General features: G+C 55.7%; 2 protein-coding genes across 3 annotated transcripts; one reads left to right on the top strand and one right to left on the bottom strand.

Annotated features, from left to right (window-relative positions):
• Positions 1-724: 724 nt before the first annotated feature.
• POMGNT1 (protein O-linked mannose N-acetylglucosaminyltransferase 1 (beta 1,2-)) lies at positions 725-16,132 on the bottom strand. 2 transcript variants are annotated; one of them, XR_013957448.1, is made up of 23 exons: positions 16,062-16,132; positions 14,927-15,115; positions 11,882-11,990; positions 11,371-11,486; positions 11,024-11,089; positions 10,481-10,594; positions 9,730-9,847; positions 9,331-9,429; positions 8,706-8,833; positions 8,078-8,148; positions 7,712-7,787; positions 6,214-6,297; positions 6,040-6,081; positions 5,904-5,962; positions 5,714-5,786; positions 5,292-5,420; positions 4,842-4,967; positions 4,618-4,682; positions 4,197-4,241; positions 3,895-4,030; positions 3,373-3,482; positions 2,337-3,115; positions 725-761 (listed from the first exon to the last, which is right to left on the bottom strand). XR_013957448.1 is itself a non-coding variant. In XM_080623657.1 (22 exons), the coding sequence occupies exons 2-22, from the start codon at positions 15,035-15,037 to the stop codon at positions 3,013-3,015; spliced, it is 1,980 nt and encodes a 659-aa protein (XP_080479783.1). In that variant the 5' UTR covers positions 15,038-15,115; positions 16,062-16,132; the 3' UTR covers positions 1,982-3,012. The 2 variants fall into 2 exon arrangements, 1 of the variants encoding a protein (XP_080479783.1); XM_080623657.1 differs by lacking the exon at positions 725-761 and having other exon boundaries at positions 1,982-3,115.
• Positions 16,133-16,341: 209 nt separating this feature from the next.
• Positions 16,342-20,429, top strand: LURAP1 (leucine rich adaptor protein 1; the record flags this gene model as incomplete). The annotated part of the gene is made up of 2 exons (XM_080623465.1): positions 16,342-16,533; positions 19,740-20,429. The coding sequence occupies 2 exons, from the start codon at positions 16,342-16,344 to the stop codon at positions 20,427-20,429; spliced, it is 882 nt and encodes a 293-aa protein (XP_080479591.1).
• Between the last annotated feature and the right edge of the window lie 636 nt (positions 20,430-21,065).

Genomic DNA, 21,065 nt, shown 5'->3' with positions numbered 1-21,065 from the left:
TCACCCCTGCCCGCACCCATCCCATGGCAAGGAGCAAAGCTACTGCCCTGCAGAGGTGGTTGTGCTGGAGGTCCCTCCTGCAGCCTTTGGCATCCCTGGCCACAACTAAGTAGGGTTGAACAGCTCAGGAGCAGGGCAGGGGGCTGGCCCTGAATTGTCAGGTCTCAGCTCCAGTTGTGGCTCTGATGGCAAGGGCCCTGTCCCCTCCAGCTATGACATCCCTTCCTTCTGCTGTGCCCGAGGGCAGGGGGTTCTTATTGCTAAACTATTTCCCTCAAAGGAAAGAAACCCAAACGCACCAGAGAGGCCAGAACCGCAGCTCAGCCCCATGGGGCTCAATCTGCTGGGTGGTGGGGAAAAAGTGCCAGGGCTGGCTGCTTGCTGCTCCTCACCATAGGACAAGCAGCCACTTCACCCTGCTGCCCCCCCAGGGCACACCAAACCTGGAGCCAAGGGCCACAAGACTTTCTCAGGGGACAGCAGTTGGAGGTGCTGGGGACCACAGGGGCTGGTTATGCCAAGCAGGTCCTCAGGCAGCTGGTCTGAAGATAGAAGTGATAAAGCCCAAGGAGGAAACAGCTCACAAACCTGTGCCAGCCAACTGCTCCGATCCAGCACAGCACGTCTTGGAGGACCTCTGCTGGCACAGCCCTGGGCCACCAGGAGCCCAGGTGACACCAGAGGACGGGGAGCCGAGCCCTGGGCCATGCAGAGGGCAGGTATGGACCACACGAGGCTCAACAGCTTTGCAATGTTTACTCCTGAAAAAATAATTCAATTCAGAAAGCAGCAAGCCCCGGGATGCCCACACTCCCAGCCCCACCATGGTCACCACACCAGAGCCTGACTGGAACAGGGAAGGATGGAGAACAGCACCAGTGGGCCTATTGTAGTGTGCGGAGAAGGGGGATCTTGAAGCCCATCTGTCAACTCTTGCTGTTGCTGAGAGCAGGGAGCCCCAGCCCCTGGTTGCTGCAGGGGAGCTTGGGTTTAGCCATTCCCTATCCATGGGACCACTCTTCCCAGCTCCAGGAGGAGCTAGGAGGAAGGCAAGCCTGAGCCCTGTCAGAGAAGGGAAAGGGGGTGCATTTAATTTCAGGAAGGAGGGAAACTGGGCCTTGGGAAGAGATGCTGAGGAAAGGGCATCATGGTGGAGAGCTGCAGAAGTCTTCCCAAAGCAGGGTATGGTAGCAAGCTGCTTTCCCTGGGAAGAAGCCTGTCCCTTTTCTGTTGTGCTGAAAGGACCTGCTCTACCCATGCTGTCAGAGCAGAGCCCCAGCCAAGGGCACTGCTGGTGGTGGCAGAGGACAGGGTTGAACGCAGTACCGTAGTCTCAAGGTGCCACCCTGCACCCTCCTATTCCCTTCCTGCATCCATCCCTGCTGCTGGGTCACACTCGAGCTGTGCTGTGTCGTGTCCACACAAGGCTCATTTTGGCCACATGGAAGCAGATTTCCTGGGTTCACAACTATGTATCCCTATGCTGGCCAAGGGAGGAAGAAAGGGAACAGAGGATGGAGCTGGGGACAAGAGACAAACCTCCCATGACTGCCCTTGCGCAGGCTGGGGGCTGACAGCTCTCCATGCTGCCTTCCTGCTATCCTCCCATTCCCACAAGCAATAAATAAATAAGTTAGTGTAGTGTAGACCCCGATGCTCAGTTCACAGTGAGAAAACGAAGGGGAAGAGCCCCCACGACCACAGGGAAAGGGCTGAGCAGCAAATCCTCCTCCTAGGGGCAAGCCAGAGCGTAGCTTCCCTGCCCAAGGCTGGGGGACTGGGCAGAGGTCTCTTGCTGCATGGATGAGACATAGAGGTGTACTGAGCAAGAGGACCAGGGCTGTCCCTAGTAGGGGCACACACATTAGTACCGAGTGGCTGGGGGTGGGAGGGGGCTCTGCGGTCCTTCCTAAGGCACAGGAGGGGGAACAGGGACCCCCTCCCTCTGCATGAGGGGTGTACCACAGCAAGAGAGCCAGGTTGCCCATTCTGGCTCACCTCAACGTACCAAGGTAAGGACGGGGATTCAGAAGAAACCCTCTCTGCCTTCAGCAAAGATGGGGGTACCTGGCCAGGGAACAGGCAGAGACAGGGTACAGTACCACAGGGAAGGACCATCAAGGAGCATCTCTCCATCCAAAGGAGAGGGTGTGACTGTGTCTGCTCACATCTCACTCTCCAAGGCACTTTCACCCCCTCTCCCACAAGCAGGGGAACAGGGCTGCTCCCCCCAGAGATGGTGGGTGAGGACAGTCTGAGCCGCAGCACAGAGCCTGGTCCACTTCCATCTACAGCCACCTCTGGCTCCCAGAGCTGCAGAGCAAGGAAAGGGGCACCTGACAGCTCCTCATGCTGGGTATAGGCTGTCCCCGTCATTCCCACAGTAAATTCAGCTCCTCTTCAGCATTTCCCTTTTGCCATGAGCTGGGCTGCACCAGCTGCTGCAGCCCAAGAAGCAAGATCAGTGTGCAGGGAGATGCCCAACCCAGCACACAGTCTTCAAGGTGCATCCATCGTGCAGGAGACAGAAGACATGCTGGAAGATCTCCTCTTCACCTCTGGGCACAGAACCAGCCAGGCAAGAGTTAATAAATAGCACCCAGCTGATAACGCTGCAGCACTTGCACACAAGCATGCTGCCTTCTCAGGACCTGGGGACCAAAAGGGGAGGCTGAGGCATTTCTTGAGGCCCCCTCCAGTCTGCAATTGAGCATCTCCTTCCTCCAGCCTTGCCCAGCCAGGGGGCACAGGGAGCAGCGTTAGTAGTCTGTGTTAAAAAAAGGAAGTTCCTGGGATGGGGGTGGGATATCTACAGGGAGGAATCCCCATCCCCTGCGAGGGAGAGCAGGGAGACCACAACAGGGGGCTGGAAGGAACCCAAGATCTCATTTTGCAGCCTGAAACGGGAGCGTGTGTCCAGTCACTAGCATCTGAGAGCTGCCTCCAACTCTGACTCTGCACCATGGGTGGCTCTGTCTTCCCCTGGTCCCCTTCACTTCCCCGCTGCCAGTCTCACGTCTGCTCTGCCGCAGCAACTGCTGGCACTGCCACTGCCCCCTCCTCCTTGGCGGGGGGCTCCATGTAGATTGGTGTCACTGATGAGGGCTTCTTGGACCTGCAGGTGAGAAAGGCTGGATGGGAGCGGGCAGGGGTGCTGGTCCCCCTCAGGATCCCAACTCCCAATAGCACTGCTTCCTGGCATGATCTTCCCACTGGGGCATCCTTCAGCCCTGGGCATGTATCCTGTCCCCTCCCACCACACTGGTTAAGGAGGGTGGTATGCCCCAGGAAGTGCATGATGCAGTGCACTGGACAGGGAACAGAGCCATGAGGATGGGGACATTACCCAGGGTGCCATGCCCTGATACTCACGAGTAGGGGGAGGCAGGGACCCCCACCACGAGGAAGTGGTTCTTCTTGCGGAAGAGCCGCCACAGCCCCTTGTGGTTCCCACGGACGTCCAGGTCCCAGATGTGGAGGCACTGGGATGGTGGGGAGGGAGGAAGAGGCATCAGAGCCTGGGGACAGCACCAGGTGGCACAGGGCAGGACCCCATCAGCCACCATCAGTAGCAGGAAAGGGGGAACCTGCTCCCATCCCTTCCTTAGGACATGGGGTTTGATCATCACTTCCAGGAAAGTGATGGGAACTATCAGACAAGTTGCTATCACACACAGGGAGGTCATAAGGCTTCTCCACTGAGACAAGCATCTGCCCTGGATGACCCAGTGCCTTCTGTAAACACCAAGAGCTCCAGCATCACCCACTGACAGCAAGAATCTATTTGCTGAGCTGCACCCATTTCATGGGCAAACCCAAAAACAACAGCCAGATGTTTCCCAGTGATGCCAAAACCAATGCAGTGGTTTGGATGGGCCATGTCAAGGGGCTCACCTTGGCAAGCTGAGTCCAGGTGGTGAAATCTGCTTCCTGCTCCATCTTGATGAACATTACGTAGACCCTGCCCTCGGTGTCGGGCACAAAGGAGTCCTCACAGGGGTTCTTGCTGTGGTCCAAGACCTCAGCCTCACTGCAGACACAGAACAGGGAGTAAGAAGGTATTCCACCTCCTCCCTATCCCCACTGCAGAGTACTTCAGATAGGCAAGCAGCAGCTGGGGCTGCCAGGGCCACCTCCCCTCTTTCTTCTGTCCTGGTTAGTTTGCCCAGTCTCCCAACCTTCCTGCAGGCACATACCCTAGGAGCCGATGAATTTCTGTCTCATAGGCATCCTTCCTCAAGCTGTTGGAGGAGGAGAGAACACAAAGATAAGGGCAGAGTCAGACAGTTTGATAAGCACGGAATATCCCAAGAAAACCAAATTTAAGACTGACCCAGTGTAACATTAAAAGGCAAGTTGGAACCAATAAATGGAGAGCAGGGACTGCCATGCATCCTGGAGGACGTGGCAGCAAAAACATGACCTTTCAACATGTCCAGCACACCATAGCTGAACCTGAGCTCACAAAAACCACTGCAAAGATTCCCCAGTGAAGGCCGGTGTGCTGGGGCCGGAGATTCTGGCTGTTCTTCCAGAAGGAACACATTCCCAGAACAAGCAGACAAGGGTCAGATCAAGCAACTGTTTCATACAGATCTCATTCTGACCAGCACTCACCTCTCCACATTTTTAAGCTGGACATTTGGAACTGTGTTGAACTTGTGCTTCTTGAAATAGGCTTCCTGGGAGGAAGAGAAAGGGGAGGGAAGGAAGGAAAAAAGGGTTCGGTCAGGAGTCAGCAGTACTCAGAGGTCACCTCAAGCATCCCTGCTACCTGGAAAGGTGGCCAAGTCAGAGCTCAGCACCAGGATAAGGCCTGGGGGATGAGGGAGGTCACTCACATGGAAGTAGCCGTTCATGTTGAGCCCCACGATGCCAAAGTGGTAGGAGCGGGAGATGTCGGGGATGATGCACTCCCGGCCCTTCCGCTGCTCGGGCATCCGCATCCACATGTCCCAGTCCCAGAGCTGGGGAGGAAAAACTGCCACTCAAGCTTGGGGACATAACTTGGTAGTGTGGCCATCCAAGGACCTCTTCAGCTGCCCACACCAGCTCTAGCCCCTTTGGCTCCAGCCTGCCTGGGCTGTTCCAGCCAGGTCTGTGCCTGGTTATGTGGTCCTCAAGTTGCTGTCTTTCCCAGATCCATTCTGCATGGGCATCCTTCCCAGTAGAAGCTCAGGGAGAGCCAGGGGCCTTCCAAGAGCTGTACCCACAGGATCTGGATGATGATCAGAGACTGCTGATGAGCAGAGATGGGGATGCATAAGACAGGATCCCTCTAAGGTACTCACCTTCTCAGGGGTTGGCCACTTTGGCTCCAGCTCGTCTTTGTACAGGCTCTTCCGGAGCACCCAGCCCAAGCCTGGCATGGTCTCCACACGGTATAGGAGCGAGGGGTCCTCAGCTGTGTGCTCATAGCCCTGTGATGTTATGGGAAGCATTCAGCACCCTGAATACACCTCTACCCCACCAATAAAGGAGGCATCTTGTTCCATTGAAGCTTTCAGCATGGGGAGCAGGGGACAGCCACTGTGAAGGCTAGGACAGGATGATTTGCAGGGGCACTTCTGAACAGCCCAGGGCTGGAGAGACAGACCCACTTAGGATGATAGTGGTGGGACACCCTGGTTTCAATTGGAGCTTGGACCCCAGTCTGACATGGGAACAACACAGGGCAGAGGTGTCCCTGCTCCACCATCCTTCCCTGACCCACCTGGTCGTTCCAAGCCGAGATGCAGTACAGGCTCTCATCCTCTTCCAGAAGGTGTATGGACTGGCTCAGAAAGCTGAGGAAAAAGTTACCCAGTCCCTGGTCAAACAGTATGGCAGGAATCTGGCCTCTCCTGAGCAGCCAAGAGAGCTTGTAGGAAATGCCCTACCCAAAGAGGGACCCAGAGCTTTACCTGAAGAAGTCAACAGAAATGTCAAGGTCTTCCTCCAGAACCACAGCAAATTTAGCATCCTGTAGGGCAAGAAGAACATGAGAAGGATGGAGAGGAACAGGGCAGAGCAGCTAGACAGGGCAGAGGTCTCACTCACCGGGAACAGGTTGAAGGTTGCAGTCAGACTGGCTTTGTAGTGCTGCAAGAAAAGATAGATTGTAGCCCAGGTTACCATCAACCTGGCACTGATGCAGGGCTAAACCAGCCTCCCTCAAATGCTATCCCAGGTCCCAGGAAATAACTCTTCCAGGGTCTGGGAAAGGTCTCTCACCTGAGAAACTCTGGCATTTTTAATGCTGATGGGAGTGTGCTGGATTCCTGAGAGGCCAAACAGCTCCACGACATCCATCGGCTCCTGCAATGGGAAGGTACAAAGCTCACCAAATGTGTGGGTCTGGATACATCCTCCCCACCCTCTGCCTGTGTCAGCTCCCTGGGACAAGAAGAACATGCCTGTGGGATGTCCTGCACATGGCTCTCCCTTCCTGGGGACAAGTGAGGCTTAAAATGATGCTGTGCTCTTGACCCCGCAACAAGAAACTCACCCAACTCTTGGCCTTTCAGCCCTAAGTACTGCTGTAAGTTTCTGTTAGCCCTGATAGTCTGCAAATCCAAAGTTGTACCCAAGAATATCTGAGGCCCCAAAATTCCCAGTCCCCCACTGACAATGCAGAAAGAAAACAGGTATAGGCAGGAACACATTCTAGCTGCTTAATGTCAAGACCACAATCAAATACATCTTCTCTCACAGTTGCCAAGAAAGAGACCTATCTGCACTGGGGTTAGAAGTAATCACATTTGGGCTGACATCTCTATGCCAAGAAGGCCTCGTCGATGCCTTCTCTATCCCCTTATTGTCCATCCCACCTCCTAGCCATAAGAGAAGGATCTCCCATTGCACCAACCTTTCCCTGGTATCCACCATGGCAGCATGGCTGCCCCCTCATAGCTGAGGGATGCTGCTCCAGTTGCCATGGCAATGGATGCTGTTATCTTTAACCACTCTGATGTGCTGCAGCAAGAGCCTGCATAAACAAGACAGCTCCCCCAGCCCCACAACCTGGCAGTGATGGGAGAGGCCTACAAGGGAACAAGCCTGCTCCCTTCCCATTCTCCATCACAAGGCAACCAGACAATACCTCATGGGCTGCTGCAGAGATGAGGGCCAGCAAACTCCTGAGACCTACTAAGGTCCCACATGCTTGTCCCAGGGCACATCCCATTGCCAGAGCACCACATTGCAGTGGGATCCTCCAGGGCTTTATAAGGTTGAGCTGACAGGAAGGTCATTGCCCTCTAAAGGGCCAGTTCTCCTTTACCTGGCTTCAGCTTTCATGAGCCTTGTGACAATAGGCTGTTTTGGGTCTCTTCACCTCTCACTGAATGGAGCTGGACTGTTTTCCTTCACTTCACGTGGGGGAGCTGGACACAAGGTGTTACACCCAGACCTGCTCAAAGGGCTGGTGATAGTCATCAAGTGAGAAAAGGGGATGGGAAGAGCCCAGCAAGACCACCTCACTCCTGTAAACCAGCTCATTTCTGACACAGGGATGTCAATCCTGGGCTTTGGAAAAGGCCAAGGCAGCTTTATCCACACTCAGGGCTTGGCTAAGCTGACTGTGCAGGAGTGGGTGAGGAGCAGTGTGACCCACAGCAGGAGGAAGGGTGAAGGGGCTCATTGCCTGCCACCTACTGAAGATGGGGCCAGCACCACATACTCCCAGTGGGACCAAGGTCCTGGCTACAGGGACTTCTGAGAGTGCTCTCACCTCATAGTACCCATCAATGAAGACTGTGATCATCTGTGGATTGACTCCCTGAGCCGACAGCAAGGAGCGCAGCATCCTAGGGAGAGATCAAGGGGCCTGAGCACAACACAGCCCTAGTGGGCCCAGGCCATTCAGCAGAGGATTATGGATGCCTTGGGATAGGGGAAATATGCATGATTAGGAAACAGGACCTATTACCCCAGGGCTCTTCCCTTTCCCATGGCAAAGAACCCTGGGAGCTGTTCAAACAGGTCTCCCCATGCAACCCTGGGAGGAGGCTGGATCCTGCCAGCAGGACAAAGGGGAGAGCCTGGGCCATGCCTGGTGGCACAGAGCAGACCAGCTGTGTCCCCTGGAAGTGCTTACCTGTACAGGTAGTTGGGGCGGTTCCCTGCAATAACAGCTACAGGCACATCAAAGACTTTATTGTCTTTGAGCTGGAAGAGAACAATGGGTTTAAGTGGGGCTGGAGAAGGTCAGGCCAACCTAAATGATCCTATGCCACCGACAGCAAGATTCATGGGGTAGGGATCAGCATAGTCCTACCCCTTGGCTCAGGACCACACCAACCAACCAGGACTCCACTTAGCACTGCTGGAGACCGTGCCAGCTTCCCTCCCTCACCCCACCTCAGACCCAGCTCCCCAATTGCAGCTTGCATCCACTTGGAGACCTTTGTCCAAACCCTTCATCACTGTGCCAAGGACAGTCCAAAGGCTGTAACAGCTGCCTCAACACCAAATGTACAGGCTCTGCTGCCTACACTGATGTCCCTAGAGCCACGGTACTCTGGGAGCTCAGGCCAGGCATAGGGCAAGAGAACTCCCCTACCACAGCATGACCTGACCATATGTATTCACCTTACCTTTGCTAGGACTAAGGCCTTGACCACGGGCACCATTTAGTTGGTACTTAACGACAAGGTTCTGCAACTGAGCTGCAAACACACCTGGTCCATCCCCGCCCTCCCTGAATACTCTGCCCCTGCACTCACAGGATCAGGGTTGAACTCAATGGGTGTGGGGTCTTTGCAGCTGCAGACACTGCCATAACCTTCCACTTTGCTGCAGAACCTCTTCCTGCGGCGGTTCAACTCAGTGTCAGGCCAATGGCACTCGGCATCTGGAAGCATCACAGAGAAAACACAGACTGCTCAACCCCATGACCTCACCTTGTGTGCTCCAGGCTGCATTGCCACATGCATGGCTCTCCCTAAGCAACACTTGTTGCTTGTTCATGCCAGATGCCAGATATAACCCCAGGAGCCATTCAGAAGCCATCCCCATCATATAGCCTCTCTGAGCAGCAATGGGACCTGTTCAATGCCAACAGCCAGAAAAGACTGGACCAGGCCTAGTTTTAAGAGGTGACAAACAGCCAGACCATGTCCCTGCTTCCCCATCCTCACCTTTCTCAACAGCCATGCCTGGAATTGCCATGGAAGCCTGAAGAAGGGAAGCTGGCCTCATTTTAAAAATTACCATCCCCATCTCAAACATCATTACATCCATCCTGGGATCTTGCTAACAGACCCACAGCTTTGACTCAAAACCATCAAGACCAGCAGGCAGGCATCTCCCAGAGATACCTGGCACCATGGAGCAGATATTGCTTCCTACCTTCCACGGATGTCAGATGAACTTCTGTCTTCAGCAGTACAGGGTCACCCCACGTTGATAGGGCAGGCGATTTCGCGTGCTTCTCCCCGTATACTTCCCCTGGAGCAGGGACACAGGGTCAGGACTGTCTGCAAGGGCCCATTCCCACTGTGTCAGGGCATGAACAAGGGCTGTAGCTCGGGGTGGCAGCTTGGCACCTTTTCCCATTGGCCTGTGGCGAGCTGCTGAAGGGATATGCTCTGTCTCCTTCCCCACCCTCACCCCCAGGAACAGAGTTGCCACTCCCTACGACTTGTTCCCTGCTTGTACAGCATGTTGGGCACGGGCTGGGTTTCTCTTCACGGGGCTTCTCCCACCATAAGGAGCCATGTATGCTCTTCAAGTCTATGCAAGACTCACCTCCCTTCTTCCCTACAAATGTCCACATATCTCTCCAGCTCAGGAATGGTGCAACTTGGCTCCCCAGGCTTTTCAGGACATTCTTGGCTGTGTCCTTGAGGTGAAAGGAGCCTTCATCCTGGAACAAAACACAACCCTGCAGCTGAGGCCTGACTCCTGATGCAGACAAGGAAAGTCTCCTATGAATACTAAAGAGGTACAGAGCCCACTCCTACCCTTGAACCTGTTCAACCACAAACCTTCAAGAGCAGGTTGCTAAGGTTTCTGTGCCACTAAACCTAACCGTGGCTTCATCATGACCCACAGGGAGGTCAGAGTAGTTGCAGACTTCTGCTTCCTCAAGACCAGATTATTCTCAAGCAGAGCCATTTGTTCTGCAACACTTCACACAGCTAAGCTTGAAACCCTGAAGCAGCACAGTACTGCTCACACAGCCATCTAGATCCAGAAGGGTTTCACCATATCCTTATATTTCCTCATGTCCATTCTCCACCTAACCTTTGTTTATTGCTGCAGGCTCTCACACAACAGCTTTTTGCTCTCCTGCCTTGCTGAGCACACTGTAATACCTGTAGTAGCCAGGGGGAGCAAGAGGACATAGGAGGTGATCCAGCCAGGGAGGCACAGCCCAGTGAGGATGTGACATTTAGCCCTGGGAATGCCTGACGACATTCAGGAGACAACTGCCCAGATAAGCTTTAGGGCACCCTGACTCAAGATGACTTTTTCTTTTGACACTAAGACCACATACCTTAATGGTGAAGATCAGGATCCTGCCCCGGGCAACCATGTTAAGGAAAAGTACCATGGCTTCATCTTCATGGGGAGAATAGGTGTCAAAGACCCTCTTGGCCATCACATGACCCTGTTGGTATTCAAACGTTAGATGCATCTTAAATGCTATATGGGCAGCACATGCAGTGTTATGGAAATCCGTCCTGGAAACCTCAGTTTCTAAGTAACACAATGAGTTATCTTTCTGGTATGCCAAGAATTTAATCCCCAGGCAAGGTCAGCCCTTGGGGCTTCACACACGACATGAAGCGCAATGAAGTCCATAGGACAGCACTATACAACCTCACAAGCCTGCTTCCCAAGGACAGCCAGAGAAGCACAAGAGAAACACTGCAGGGACTGTTTGGGTGACTGTGTCTTGCTCTGGCAAGTGAAGACAAACAAGCATCTGGGAGCTTCTCTCCTGGCTGCCCTTTGTCTCCTGCACCCAGCAGTTAAAGAGCAAGGACAAACACTGCCCAATAAGACAGACAAATGCAGACACACAGGGATGCTTTACCGTAGCCTGATTTAAGACGATGACGTGAATCCCTCTCCCCTGCTCTCGAGCCTCATCTTCCAGGACCTGCAAGTGGAGAAGTGATGAGAATCATATGTCAAGACCTCTTATTCCCTGCCCATTCACCACAGCAGAGCTCCCAGAGAAGAAGCAGTTCTTGCTGCTGTGGCATTTTGTCTTTGCTGATGGCAGTGATGGATGCCAGAGTAGAAGGCAACACAGGACAGCACCTCCAGAGTCCTATCTTGACCACCACTAAAGTGCTCTCACCACCTGCTGCTTGAGGCTTCACTCATTCAGCAATATCCACCCTCAGCTCAGTCAGTCAGCCAGCACCGATAACTCACCGTTGTCCCATCCACAGCCACATAGACCTTCGACCTGCTGGAGTACACCTCAACATCCAAGACCTTCTTGTTGCTGACAGGGTGCCTAGGGACCTCCACATTCAGCATCTCGTCATCTGCAGAGGAGAAATGCATAGTCTCAATCAGCCAAGGCACCTCTAGCTTGTTCATGCTTGGCGCTAGCACAGACAAGCCTCCACAAGGTCATGCCCACCACGTATCCTGGCCCAATAAACCATGGCTAAGAATGCACAAGGACAGCAGTTAAGGGAAATACAGAATGACAACAGGTCTAGCCCCAGCTATCCCCACATAGATATCTGCAGCCAGACGTGCTGAAGCCTTGAGTAGATAGAATGGGAACAACCTTTTCTATTGATTTTTGTTAAAACTACATGCACAGACCTGTCTTTTATGCTGTAGCTGGTCAAAAGTTTGTCCTGACTTGAAGAAATAACTTCCTTCCCTCCAGTTTTCTTGCTTCAAAGAAAAGCAAGATGCTGCCCCTCACCATAGTCCTGCGCAGACTCCTCTTCCTCCTCATAAGCAGCTCTCCTGGTGTCCAAGATCAGCTTGATGTTCACAATTACAGTCACAAGCAGGAAGAGGACAGCACCCGTCTGCAATGCAGGACACTGTATTAGCAGCTTGTAAGTAACAACAACAAATTCAGCCCACTTCCTTGGCAGAGGCTGCAGGGCACCCCAAGAGATCTTGCAAGGGATCATAATTATATGTCATTTCTCCTGTTTTCTTCCAGAGAAAGGCAAAGAGAAAGAAATACAGGTGACCAAGTTTTATGTTGAAACACTTTCATCAGCTGGAGAGCATCAATTTCTTGATACACGAGAATTAACCCACTTCCAACAAATCCCTGCTTCCAGATCTGTGAGCAGGTTCCCATCAAAATATTGCATCAAAGTTGAGTCTGTGCATGCAATTCAGAATTGCAGCTCCCACAGTAACCTTAAGTTCTGCCTGTCCTGCAGCATCACTACTCTCATCTCTTCCTCAGCAACCAGAGGACGTATTCACCAGGGACAGATGCTGTGCGACTAAAGCAAGGCAAAGGGAAGAAGCTGAGGTCTGACTTGAGGAAACCACACTGTGCCACAGGCTGCAGAAAACAGCCCCCAGCCTTACTGTCTGCAGCAATCTTCAAGGCAAGCTGCATGGATGCCAAGACAGAGGGCGATAGGAAGGTCCAGGGGCTATGGAGCAGTCCACGGGAACCTCCCAGGCATCACCACTCCCCATGGCCTTGTTGCTTCCAGACCAAGAGGATGCAGAAGCACCTGTACTTAAATGCACCTTGCTCCTCTCTTGCTCAATTTCAGTCTTTTTCCTGGTATTTGGACCGAGCATAAAGCAGAAACTACTCCCCACTAAAGGGGCCTTTTCTGAGACAGAGCCACACAGGAAGACTTGGACCACAAACATCCCATGTTGGGGAATAATCCACCTGCAGGTGTAAGCTTAAAGCTGCAGTGCTGGTCTAGGATGCAGGACTGAAAGATAAGACCTCAGCTGAAGCAATCTGTCTTTACTTTAGGGAGCTTTGTGAACCAAGGCCCAGGTGAAAAGGTGACAGCAGCATGTGGTGGCCATGGGGCTTCGCACAGGGACAAAGTCCCTGCCCAGCACCTACAGCCCTGCCTCAGGGTTGAGGAACAGTTCTAGCCCAGAGCTCAGAAGCTGCTCTGGACAGTCATGCTGCAAGGGGAAGCTTTGCCATTGGATTTAAGACAGAAAGCCCTGAGCAGCTATTACCCCCATAGCTAACACCGCTGCAGGGCTCCTCCAGGCTCCAGGCCAGGAGGGTCCATCCGGCTCACAGCAGAGTCACCACAGAGACCCAAATCTGACTGCTATGTGCTGCTGACAGATTCATCCATGGCCCAAAACTCTGGCCCCTTAGCCCAGCCATCAGATGGTTTCCAGTTTCAACCAGGCAAGCTCAGGGTCCTACTCTGAGCTTGGAGCATTTCCCTGGAGCACCCCAAGACTCAGCATGGAGTTCACAGCTAACAAGGAAGAGGGGAGAGGCTGGTGGAGGCTGCTCATAGCCTGGGCTCCTGCCAAGGGGATGTCGAGACAGGTCATGAGTGATCTTGAGACTCCTCCCTTGCCCCTCAGCCCCCAACACCTTGCTGCTTAAAAATCTGTGCCTTTTTCAGCTCTAGGATCCTTGATTCTCTGAGGTGTGGTATGGGGTTGAGGTCACACAGGCTTGCCCTTGCTGAGAGGCACTAACAGGATCCCTGTCCTACCTGGCCAGCTACTACCTCTGTCAAGCAGCCAAATGGGTTCAAGAAGTAACTGAGGAAGAGGAAGATGGAAAACCAGCAATAAGACACATGACAATATAACTGTCACTATGGCATTTTGGCTTGTTGATCTGCTGTTGACTCAGGACTATGAGCACCTTTGGGATCTGTGCACAGAAAGCTTTTAAATAGGCCAGAATAGAGCCTTGGGCTCACAGTGAGGGGGAGACTGCTCCTGGTGGCCAGCAGCAAGACCACCTTACCAACCTGCCTCCAGCCTGGTCAGCACTGGAGACATGGGGCAGCAGCCCTGGTGACCAAGCACTAAGCAAGACCAACAGCTGAGTCTGGCAAGGCTGGCTCCATCAAAGCTGCTGATAGAGGCCCAGCTGCTATAGACCTGGCTGCCTCATACCTGCAGCTCCAGTTTACATATTTTAAGCCCAATTTTCATGTGTTTTAAGCCACAGCAGTGACACAAAGGACAGAGGTGACAGCAGACAGGCTCCAGAACATTGCCCCCAGCAATGCCTGCCTGAATGACCTGGACGCAGGACCAAGCCCTCCTGTTCCTGAGGGAGCCCTCACCAGCCTTCGTCCCCCCCCCCGGCACATGCAAAACCCTTCCCTGCTCCCTCCCACAGCAACCAACTGCCAGATCTCACAAGCTCTGCTCATCTCAGGAGCAGCCCCTTTTCTGCAGCTCGCTGCTGTGGGGCCAAACCCTTCCTGTGCTTACACCCCCAGACACCCCCCAGGATGCCGACTCTGGTGAGGATTAGCAGTTTTACAGCACAAGCAACCAAGTCTGCAGCTTTCCCAGACGCCAGCTGCCTCTGGGGCATGAGATCCTGTTACTCAGCTGTAGTTTCTCTGTCCACCTGCTGTCTTATACCAGGCTTGATTTGCAAACTAAATGGGGCAAGGATGGTTTTCCACCGCAGGCTGAGCCCTATAGCACTTGGCATGGGTCCGGAAACAGAAGGGGAGCATTCAGCCAAGTTTCTAGCTGAAAGCTTCCCAAGGACACCTGAATAACTATATTTCCTGCCACAGCCACCCAACAGGTCCATTTCCAGCTGGAAGCTGCTGCTAGACATGTCAGATCCTTCCACGCACGAGCACAAAATCACTGGAAGTAACATTTTGGGGTACAAGTTACGTCTCCCCAGCATGTTAGGTCACCCAGACTGCCAGCAGACCCACTTCCATCCACACAGCATCTCCGTAAGATCACAAATCCCGTAGATTATCCTTCCTAATCTGCTGCAGGCCTGCGGGTGACTCACCTGGCACAGCTTCCGCAGCGTGCGCTGGTTCATCAGCTTGTACTTCCAGGCAAGATACCAGCTCCGCTTCTTGTGGGGCTTGACGGCAGGGTTGGGTTTCCACTCGTCCATAGTCACATGGGCTGGCACAGCCGTGTGCAGCAGGGGTCAGGATGCGTGCTGCTCTGCTCTCATGTTCATCGGAGCTACCTGTCAGGATGGGATGGGAGCACAGTGAGGGAGGTGAGTGCTTTCAAACCCTCTCCCCAGCAAAGACAGGGCCTGGCACAAGCAGTGACCATGAACGGCACTCACATACCACAAGCTAAAGCCCCACGGAGACTTGCCACCTGCAAGCACCCCTAGCTCTGCTGCAGGGAGCAATCCAGGAGGCCAGGCTCTGCTGGAGGACTGTAAGCAGGGTGATGGGAAGCTCTTGAACCCATGGGCCAGTGAGGATTTCTGCTCCAGGCCACCTTACAGAGGCCACTGCAGTGCAGTGGGACCACTCCCACACTCTGGAAAGGTGGCCGAGAGGCAGGATCTGGTGACAGACTCCAAACCACCAGGCATCATGGTGTCATCACTGGCCATATCTGCCTGCAGGGCCCCCGGCGAGGAGAAGCATCCTCCCCACTTGCAGTAGGGTGGCTATGAAGCAGCACCATCCCCACTACGGTGCTTCTGATAGCACAGACATGGAGCCAGAGCTGGGCCATAATCCCACTGGAGATCCCAGCACCCTTGGGGCAGAGTCTTTGCCCAGGTCCAGGCTCCGTGCTGCGAGCAACCTGCTGGGCCTGGGGGGGGGGAATGCAGAGGCCCGGCAGAGCCAGGGGCCTGTCTGCAGCACAGACCCCGCCAGCGGGACCAGGCACGGTGGGAGCCCCCAGCAGCAGCCCGGAGGGGAACACAGGACCGGGGCACCCTCAGGGGAAGAGCGCCAGGACCCGGCGATGCCGGGCGGGTACCGCAGAGCGGCCCAAGCACCCGGAGTGGGGGGACCCAGGGCAGCGGGGGAGAGTCGCGAAGGGGCCCCAGGCGGGGGATAGGAGAGCCAGGCGCCGGAGGCCCAAGGGGAGCAGCAACGGGGCAGGGCCCATGCGCGGAGCCGGGGGGGCGCGGCCCGGACGCTGTGCGCGGCCCCGCTACTCACGGTCCAAGCGGGGAGGCTGAGGCCGGGCCCGACCCCGCGGTGCCGCCGCGCCGCGAACCCTGAGCGCCACCGGGGCCGCGCCGCTTCCGGCGCCGCAGAGCAGCCGCGGGGGCGAAAGGGGGCGTGTCCAGCGCTAGCCCCGCCCCTCCGCGCCGCTCTGCGCTGCCCGGCGGACCTCGCTGGTGCGGGCAGGTGGAGGCGGGGGGCGGGGCCTGCGCGGCGGGGCGGGGCCGCGGCTCGGTCCGGGTGACAGCGCGGCCGCCGCCGCCGCCCCAGCCGCATGGAGAGCGGTGGGGAGGCGCTGCCCGCCGACCTGCGGGACCTGGCTACCAAGGTGGGGCGGCGGCCGCCCCCCGGGCTGCTGCGGGGACTGCGGGCAGACACGGCCCCCGCGCCGCCGGCACCGCCCGCACCGGCCCGCGGCGCCTGCCTGCCGCTCGCCGAACGCCTTCGGGCGCTCCGCCTCGATATGGTGAGTCCTGCGGCACCGGGGCACTGCCTGCCGGCCCCCCCGTAACTGCGCACCCGTGGGGAGCTGCGTGCCCCCCGACTGCCCGCTGTGCCCGCGATGCTTCCCCGTTACCCCTCGGTAACTGGTCCCCTCGGTAGCTGCCTGCCCACCCCCCTGACAACTAACCCCCCCCCCCGGAATAGTTGCATCCCCTCGGTAGCTGCCTGCCACCTCCCGGTAAGTGCTCCCCCTCCCGGGGTAATTCCATCCTTCCCCCATCCCGGGATAGCTGCATCCCCTCCGGGTAACTGCCTGCCATGCCCTCCCTAACAGCCCCCTAATAGTGCCCCGCGCCTTGCCCGCATTTTGGGGTGTCCCTTCTTTTCCTCTATGTATTAACAGCCCTTCACCCCGTCTTTCTCTGCTTCCCGATCTACACAGCACCCCCCCACTTGGGGTCTCACGGACCCCTTCATTCACCGCTGTCCTGCTCCCCCTCCTCATCCCAGGCGCTGGCTCCGGTGGCGATCGGAGTGTTCCAGGGATCAGGATTTAGGGCAGGGACCTTCTCCAAGGGCATGGTGGCCGGTCCCCCCACCCCCATGGGTGTCACCCCCTGAGTGACAAGGCACAAGCATCGCTGGGAGCTTTCCCGGGGTTCGCTTCCTGCTGGGGCTTCTCTGGTGTCTCGTAAAGGGTTGTGCTCCTCTGGCCGCCTTTCCCGGGGATCGTGGGAGTGTCGATGGCAGCTTTCTCGCCTCCCTCTTTCCGTGGAGGGAGCAAATACCGGCGATGCCTGCGCCTCTGGGAAACGTGGTGAGATTGGGCAATGGGTTCAAGTGCTGCTGGGGGAAGGGACTCTCCCACGCGTGCACACACAGGCCGGGTGGGTGGGAATGAGCATCGTTTCCATAGGGAAGCCGCCTAAATACGCCTGCATTCCTGCCTGCCACCCGGGGCACCTCTGCTTTGCCCCATTCCATATTCCATATTCCCCATCCGTGCTTTCATCCTCCCTTCTCTTTCATCCTCCCTCCACGCCAGCTTCCAGCCTGCACTCTGACCGGAGCAGAAAGGTCTGTGGGCCCTGAGTTGCTCAGAGGAGGAGGAGGAAGTAGCCGTCGTGTTTGCCCTGCCCAGGTGCAGGCAGGGTCAGACCCCAGTCTGCAAGGCCTGGTTTTGGCCGTGTGTTATTAACCTTGGCTCAGAAAGCCTTTTGCTTTCTCAGCCCTGGCTTCTCTTGTTGGCTGAAAGAAGCAAGGACACCTCATACCCAGGTCAGCAGCCTGGGAATGGCACCTGAATGCCCAAAACCCAGTACAGGGCTCCCCGATCTCCCCATCCCCATGAACAAGAACCAAAATCTCCCCTCCCAGCAGCAGAGACCAGCAAATCCCAGTGATCCGTGGAGAAGCTGCCCTGCGAGTGGGTGATGAGAGGGGAAGACAGCAAATTCCCATACTTGCCTCTTGCTCTGAGGAGGATGTTTCATCCCTAGGGATGAAGGTGCCTGCAGGTTTCTTGGGACTGTATCCCTGCTGGGAAGAGTGTGATGGTCCCCTGTATGAATGTCCTTGGCACAAGGTTGGTGCTGTGGTGCTGCATCACCACATCTGGAGGAATACAGAGAGCAGCTGGACCTTGGTCTTCTCCCACATTTTTCTTGCCTTGCTGGAGAGGGGGTTTCTTGGGGTGCAACGGGATGGGTCAGGCTGGCCTAAAGTACCAGCAAAGTGATGCTCAACTCTTTCCAGCAAACCATATGGAAAAGGGGAAGTATTTTCTCACCTTTTGCTTTTGGGGTGGCTCTCCGGCATCTCTGACAGAGCTGTTGAAGCGAGGCAGAGAAAACCAGGGAACCCCCTCATCAGGGTTCCCAGCCTTCCTCCTCCCGCCTCTTCTCCCTGCCAAGGCCAGATGCTTCAGCAGCGTGTGCAGAAAAGTCCATTGTAGGCAGTTTTTGAAATAACTTGCCTAGAAAGGAAGTTTGTGCACTCCAGTGCTGGCTCCTGCCCCAATCCGGGCACATCGCTGCTATTTTTCATGTAAATCCAGCTTGAGGAGCACGGGGAGGGGATGGCGGATTTGTGTTGGGTCTCTACAAATCATTGCCCCTTTTTTTGTGTCCTCTGGACTGAGAGGCATCACGTGCTAAAATCCTGGCTGGAGTTTTCCCAGGCTCCTTCCTCGGATGCTTTTGTTGCTGCGCTCACTGTGGGATCGGAGATGGTGGGTCTCGAGAGACCAGCGAGTCACCCAGGGGCAGGCGGGTGGCTCTGAGGGTACCGGATGCTGGGGACTGAGTGTGCTGCGCTTAGAAATGATCCTGTGAGGCAACTCTGATTTCCATCCCAGCTTGCTGGTGCTGGGGACAGAGCGTGTTTGTGAACCAGCCTGTGGGCATCCGCAGCTCCCAAGCTGCTGGTACCTGTCCTGCAATGGGTTTCTCTCCCACCACTGCCGTCTTATTCCCCTTCCTGGCAAAATATTTGTGTCCTGTGCTGGGGAAATCCAGTGGCTTTCGGCAGCCAGTATCACACAGACAGGAATGTCTTGGCACGCGGGGCTTTCCTTTAGGAAAACAGATGTTTCTGCAGCAACTGAAGCTTTGCAAAAGCTTGGAGGGGCAGGAGTCGGTGAGGGAAGTGATGTGGTCAGCAGTGACTGTTCCACTCCACTGTCCTCCTCTGTTTTGGGAGTGATTTGGATCTCGGGCTCCAGATCCTGTCACGTTGTCACCAGGCTTGGATCGGACCCTAGAAAAGGGGAAGTAAATACATGAAGAGACCCAGCCAAAACAGCCTGAGGAGCTGCTGGCGGTCCAGACAGACCCCTGCTCAGAGCAATGCCCCTGCTTGGTCTTCTTGCCCTGCCACTAGTCTCCTAGGGCTTGGGGGATGCTCTGGGCTCAGACCTATACCCAGTGCCTGCAGTTCCTTGCTTACTCCTGTCCCCATAGGAGACAGTGACATAAGTGCTCTGGGTTTATTTCGCTGAAGGGCCTGATGGGTGATAGGCACCATGAGTCATTGGTTGCAATGGTTGTGTCCCTAAGTCTTGGACAGGGTCCTCTGGGATGTTTCCCTGCAGGGTGTTCCCCCATGCCATGCTGTTCATCAGGCAGCCCAGGAGAGCTGTGGCCACTACAGTGATACCTCTGCCAGGGTGTGCTGGGGCTGGGGCTCACCTTGGTCCCCTCAAACCCCTGTTTTCTGTCTCCCCACCAGGCCTACCTGCGAGCGGTTGATGTGAAGATCCTGCAGCAGCTGGTGGTGGTGAATGAGGGCATCGAGGCGGTGAAGTGGCTGCTGGAGGAGCGGAGCACGCTGACCAGCCGCTGCAGCAGCCTGACCAGCAGCCAGTACAGCCTGGTGGAGAGCCAGGCAGCCTCGCGGCGGGGCAGCTGGGACAGCCTGCAGGACCCCAATGACCCACTGGACAGCATCTCCGTTGGTAGCTACCTGGACACGTTGGCTGATGATATGGATGAGTATTCCCAAAACGCAGCCGAAACCGCTGCTGCATCCGCATCGGGCAGAGCCCTGGTCAGGGCGGAGCAGGATTGGGTCAGGATCGACCCCGAGAGGGGTCTGGCAAAGCAAGAGAAGGGCAAAGCGGAGCACGAGTGGCCCCACGTGGACGTCTCCCCACCCCGCCTGCCCCAGGATCACCGGTTTGCAAAGGAGCCCCAGGTGGCCAATGGGCATTTGGGCCAGCAGCTGTCCTCTGTGGAACCGGGCAGAGACACCAAAGTGCCATCAGGGGCTGGGGAGAGGCTGGGGAAGGGGAACCTGGATGGGAAGGCTCGGAAAGCCGAGGGTGACTTCGAGAACTGCAAACTCAACAGCAAACTGCACTTGGAGTATGATGCCCACTGGCGCTGGCTCCAGTCTCAGGATGATGTGACGTTCTTGTAGCCCATGGCTTCGCCCTTACCACTCCAGCTCTCCCAACTGCTCGCTCTGCTTCACTTGTCTCCGCTTGGGAGAGCTGGGGTGGCTGGAGAAGGGAGGACAGGCTGGCTTGGTGGTGCTGCACTGTTCCTCTAACCCCCTGTCAGTGTTTGATGATGCAGCCCTAAGGGATGGGGTGCTGGCCCTGCAGCAGATTTATGGGAGAGGGAGGATGAGGTGGGTCCCCATATATTTAGTCCTTTGCCCTGGGATGGTGCTTGCAGGTGGCTGGTCACTCCCCTGTGGTCCTTCATGCTGGTGGCAGGGAAGGGTTGGTGGGAAAACCTGGTGCAGTGGGACCTCTCCCCTCTAATCCTCAGCCTTCTGTCTGCAAAAACTGGGAACCCTTCCTCTAAACTGGCTGCCCAGAGAGGACAGGAGATGCTCCCACACATCCGTGGTGGCACCAGCATGCTCAGTGTGAGGTGTGGGGCAAGGCCAGCAGCAGGTCATCCCTGTTGGATGTGCTCATTTCCATCATTGTCTTCGAGGTCAGTGTCCATCCAGGTTGGAGTTGACCTGGGGCACCTGGGGCTTGGCCTCAGCACATGGGGAATGCTAAAACTCTCTTTCTTGTGAGGCCCTGCCTGGTTTGAACAC

This window comes from Psittacula echo (genome assembly GCF_963264785.1).
Source record: "Psittacula echo genome assembly, chromosome: 7".
Taxonomy (NCBI): Eukaryota; Metazoa; Chordata; class Aves; order Psittaciformes; family Psittacidae; genus Psittacula; species Psittacula echo.
The sequence above is the reverse complement of the archived record's forward strand: the minus strand, read 5'-3'. Positions and strand labels throughout refer to the sequence as shown.

Bases quoted from the DNA above. Each gene is read 5' to 3' on its own strand.
- POMGNT1 (XM_080623657.1), bottom strand. From the start codon at position 15,037: ATGGACGAGTGGAAACCCAACCCTGCCGTCAAGCCCCACAAGAAGCGG. The intron at 11,487-11,881 runs GTGAGGGGCAGC...TCTCCTCTGCAG, and splicing joins GGAGTCTGCGCAGGACTATG to ATGACGAGATGCTGAATGTG. The intron at 9,430-9,729 runs GTGAGTCTTGCA...TCCCTGCTCCAG, and splicing joins ATTTGTAGGGAAGAAGGGAG to GGGAAGTATACGGGGAGAAG.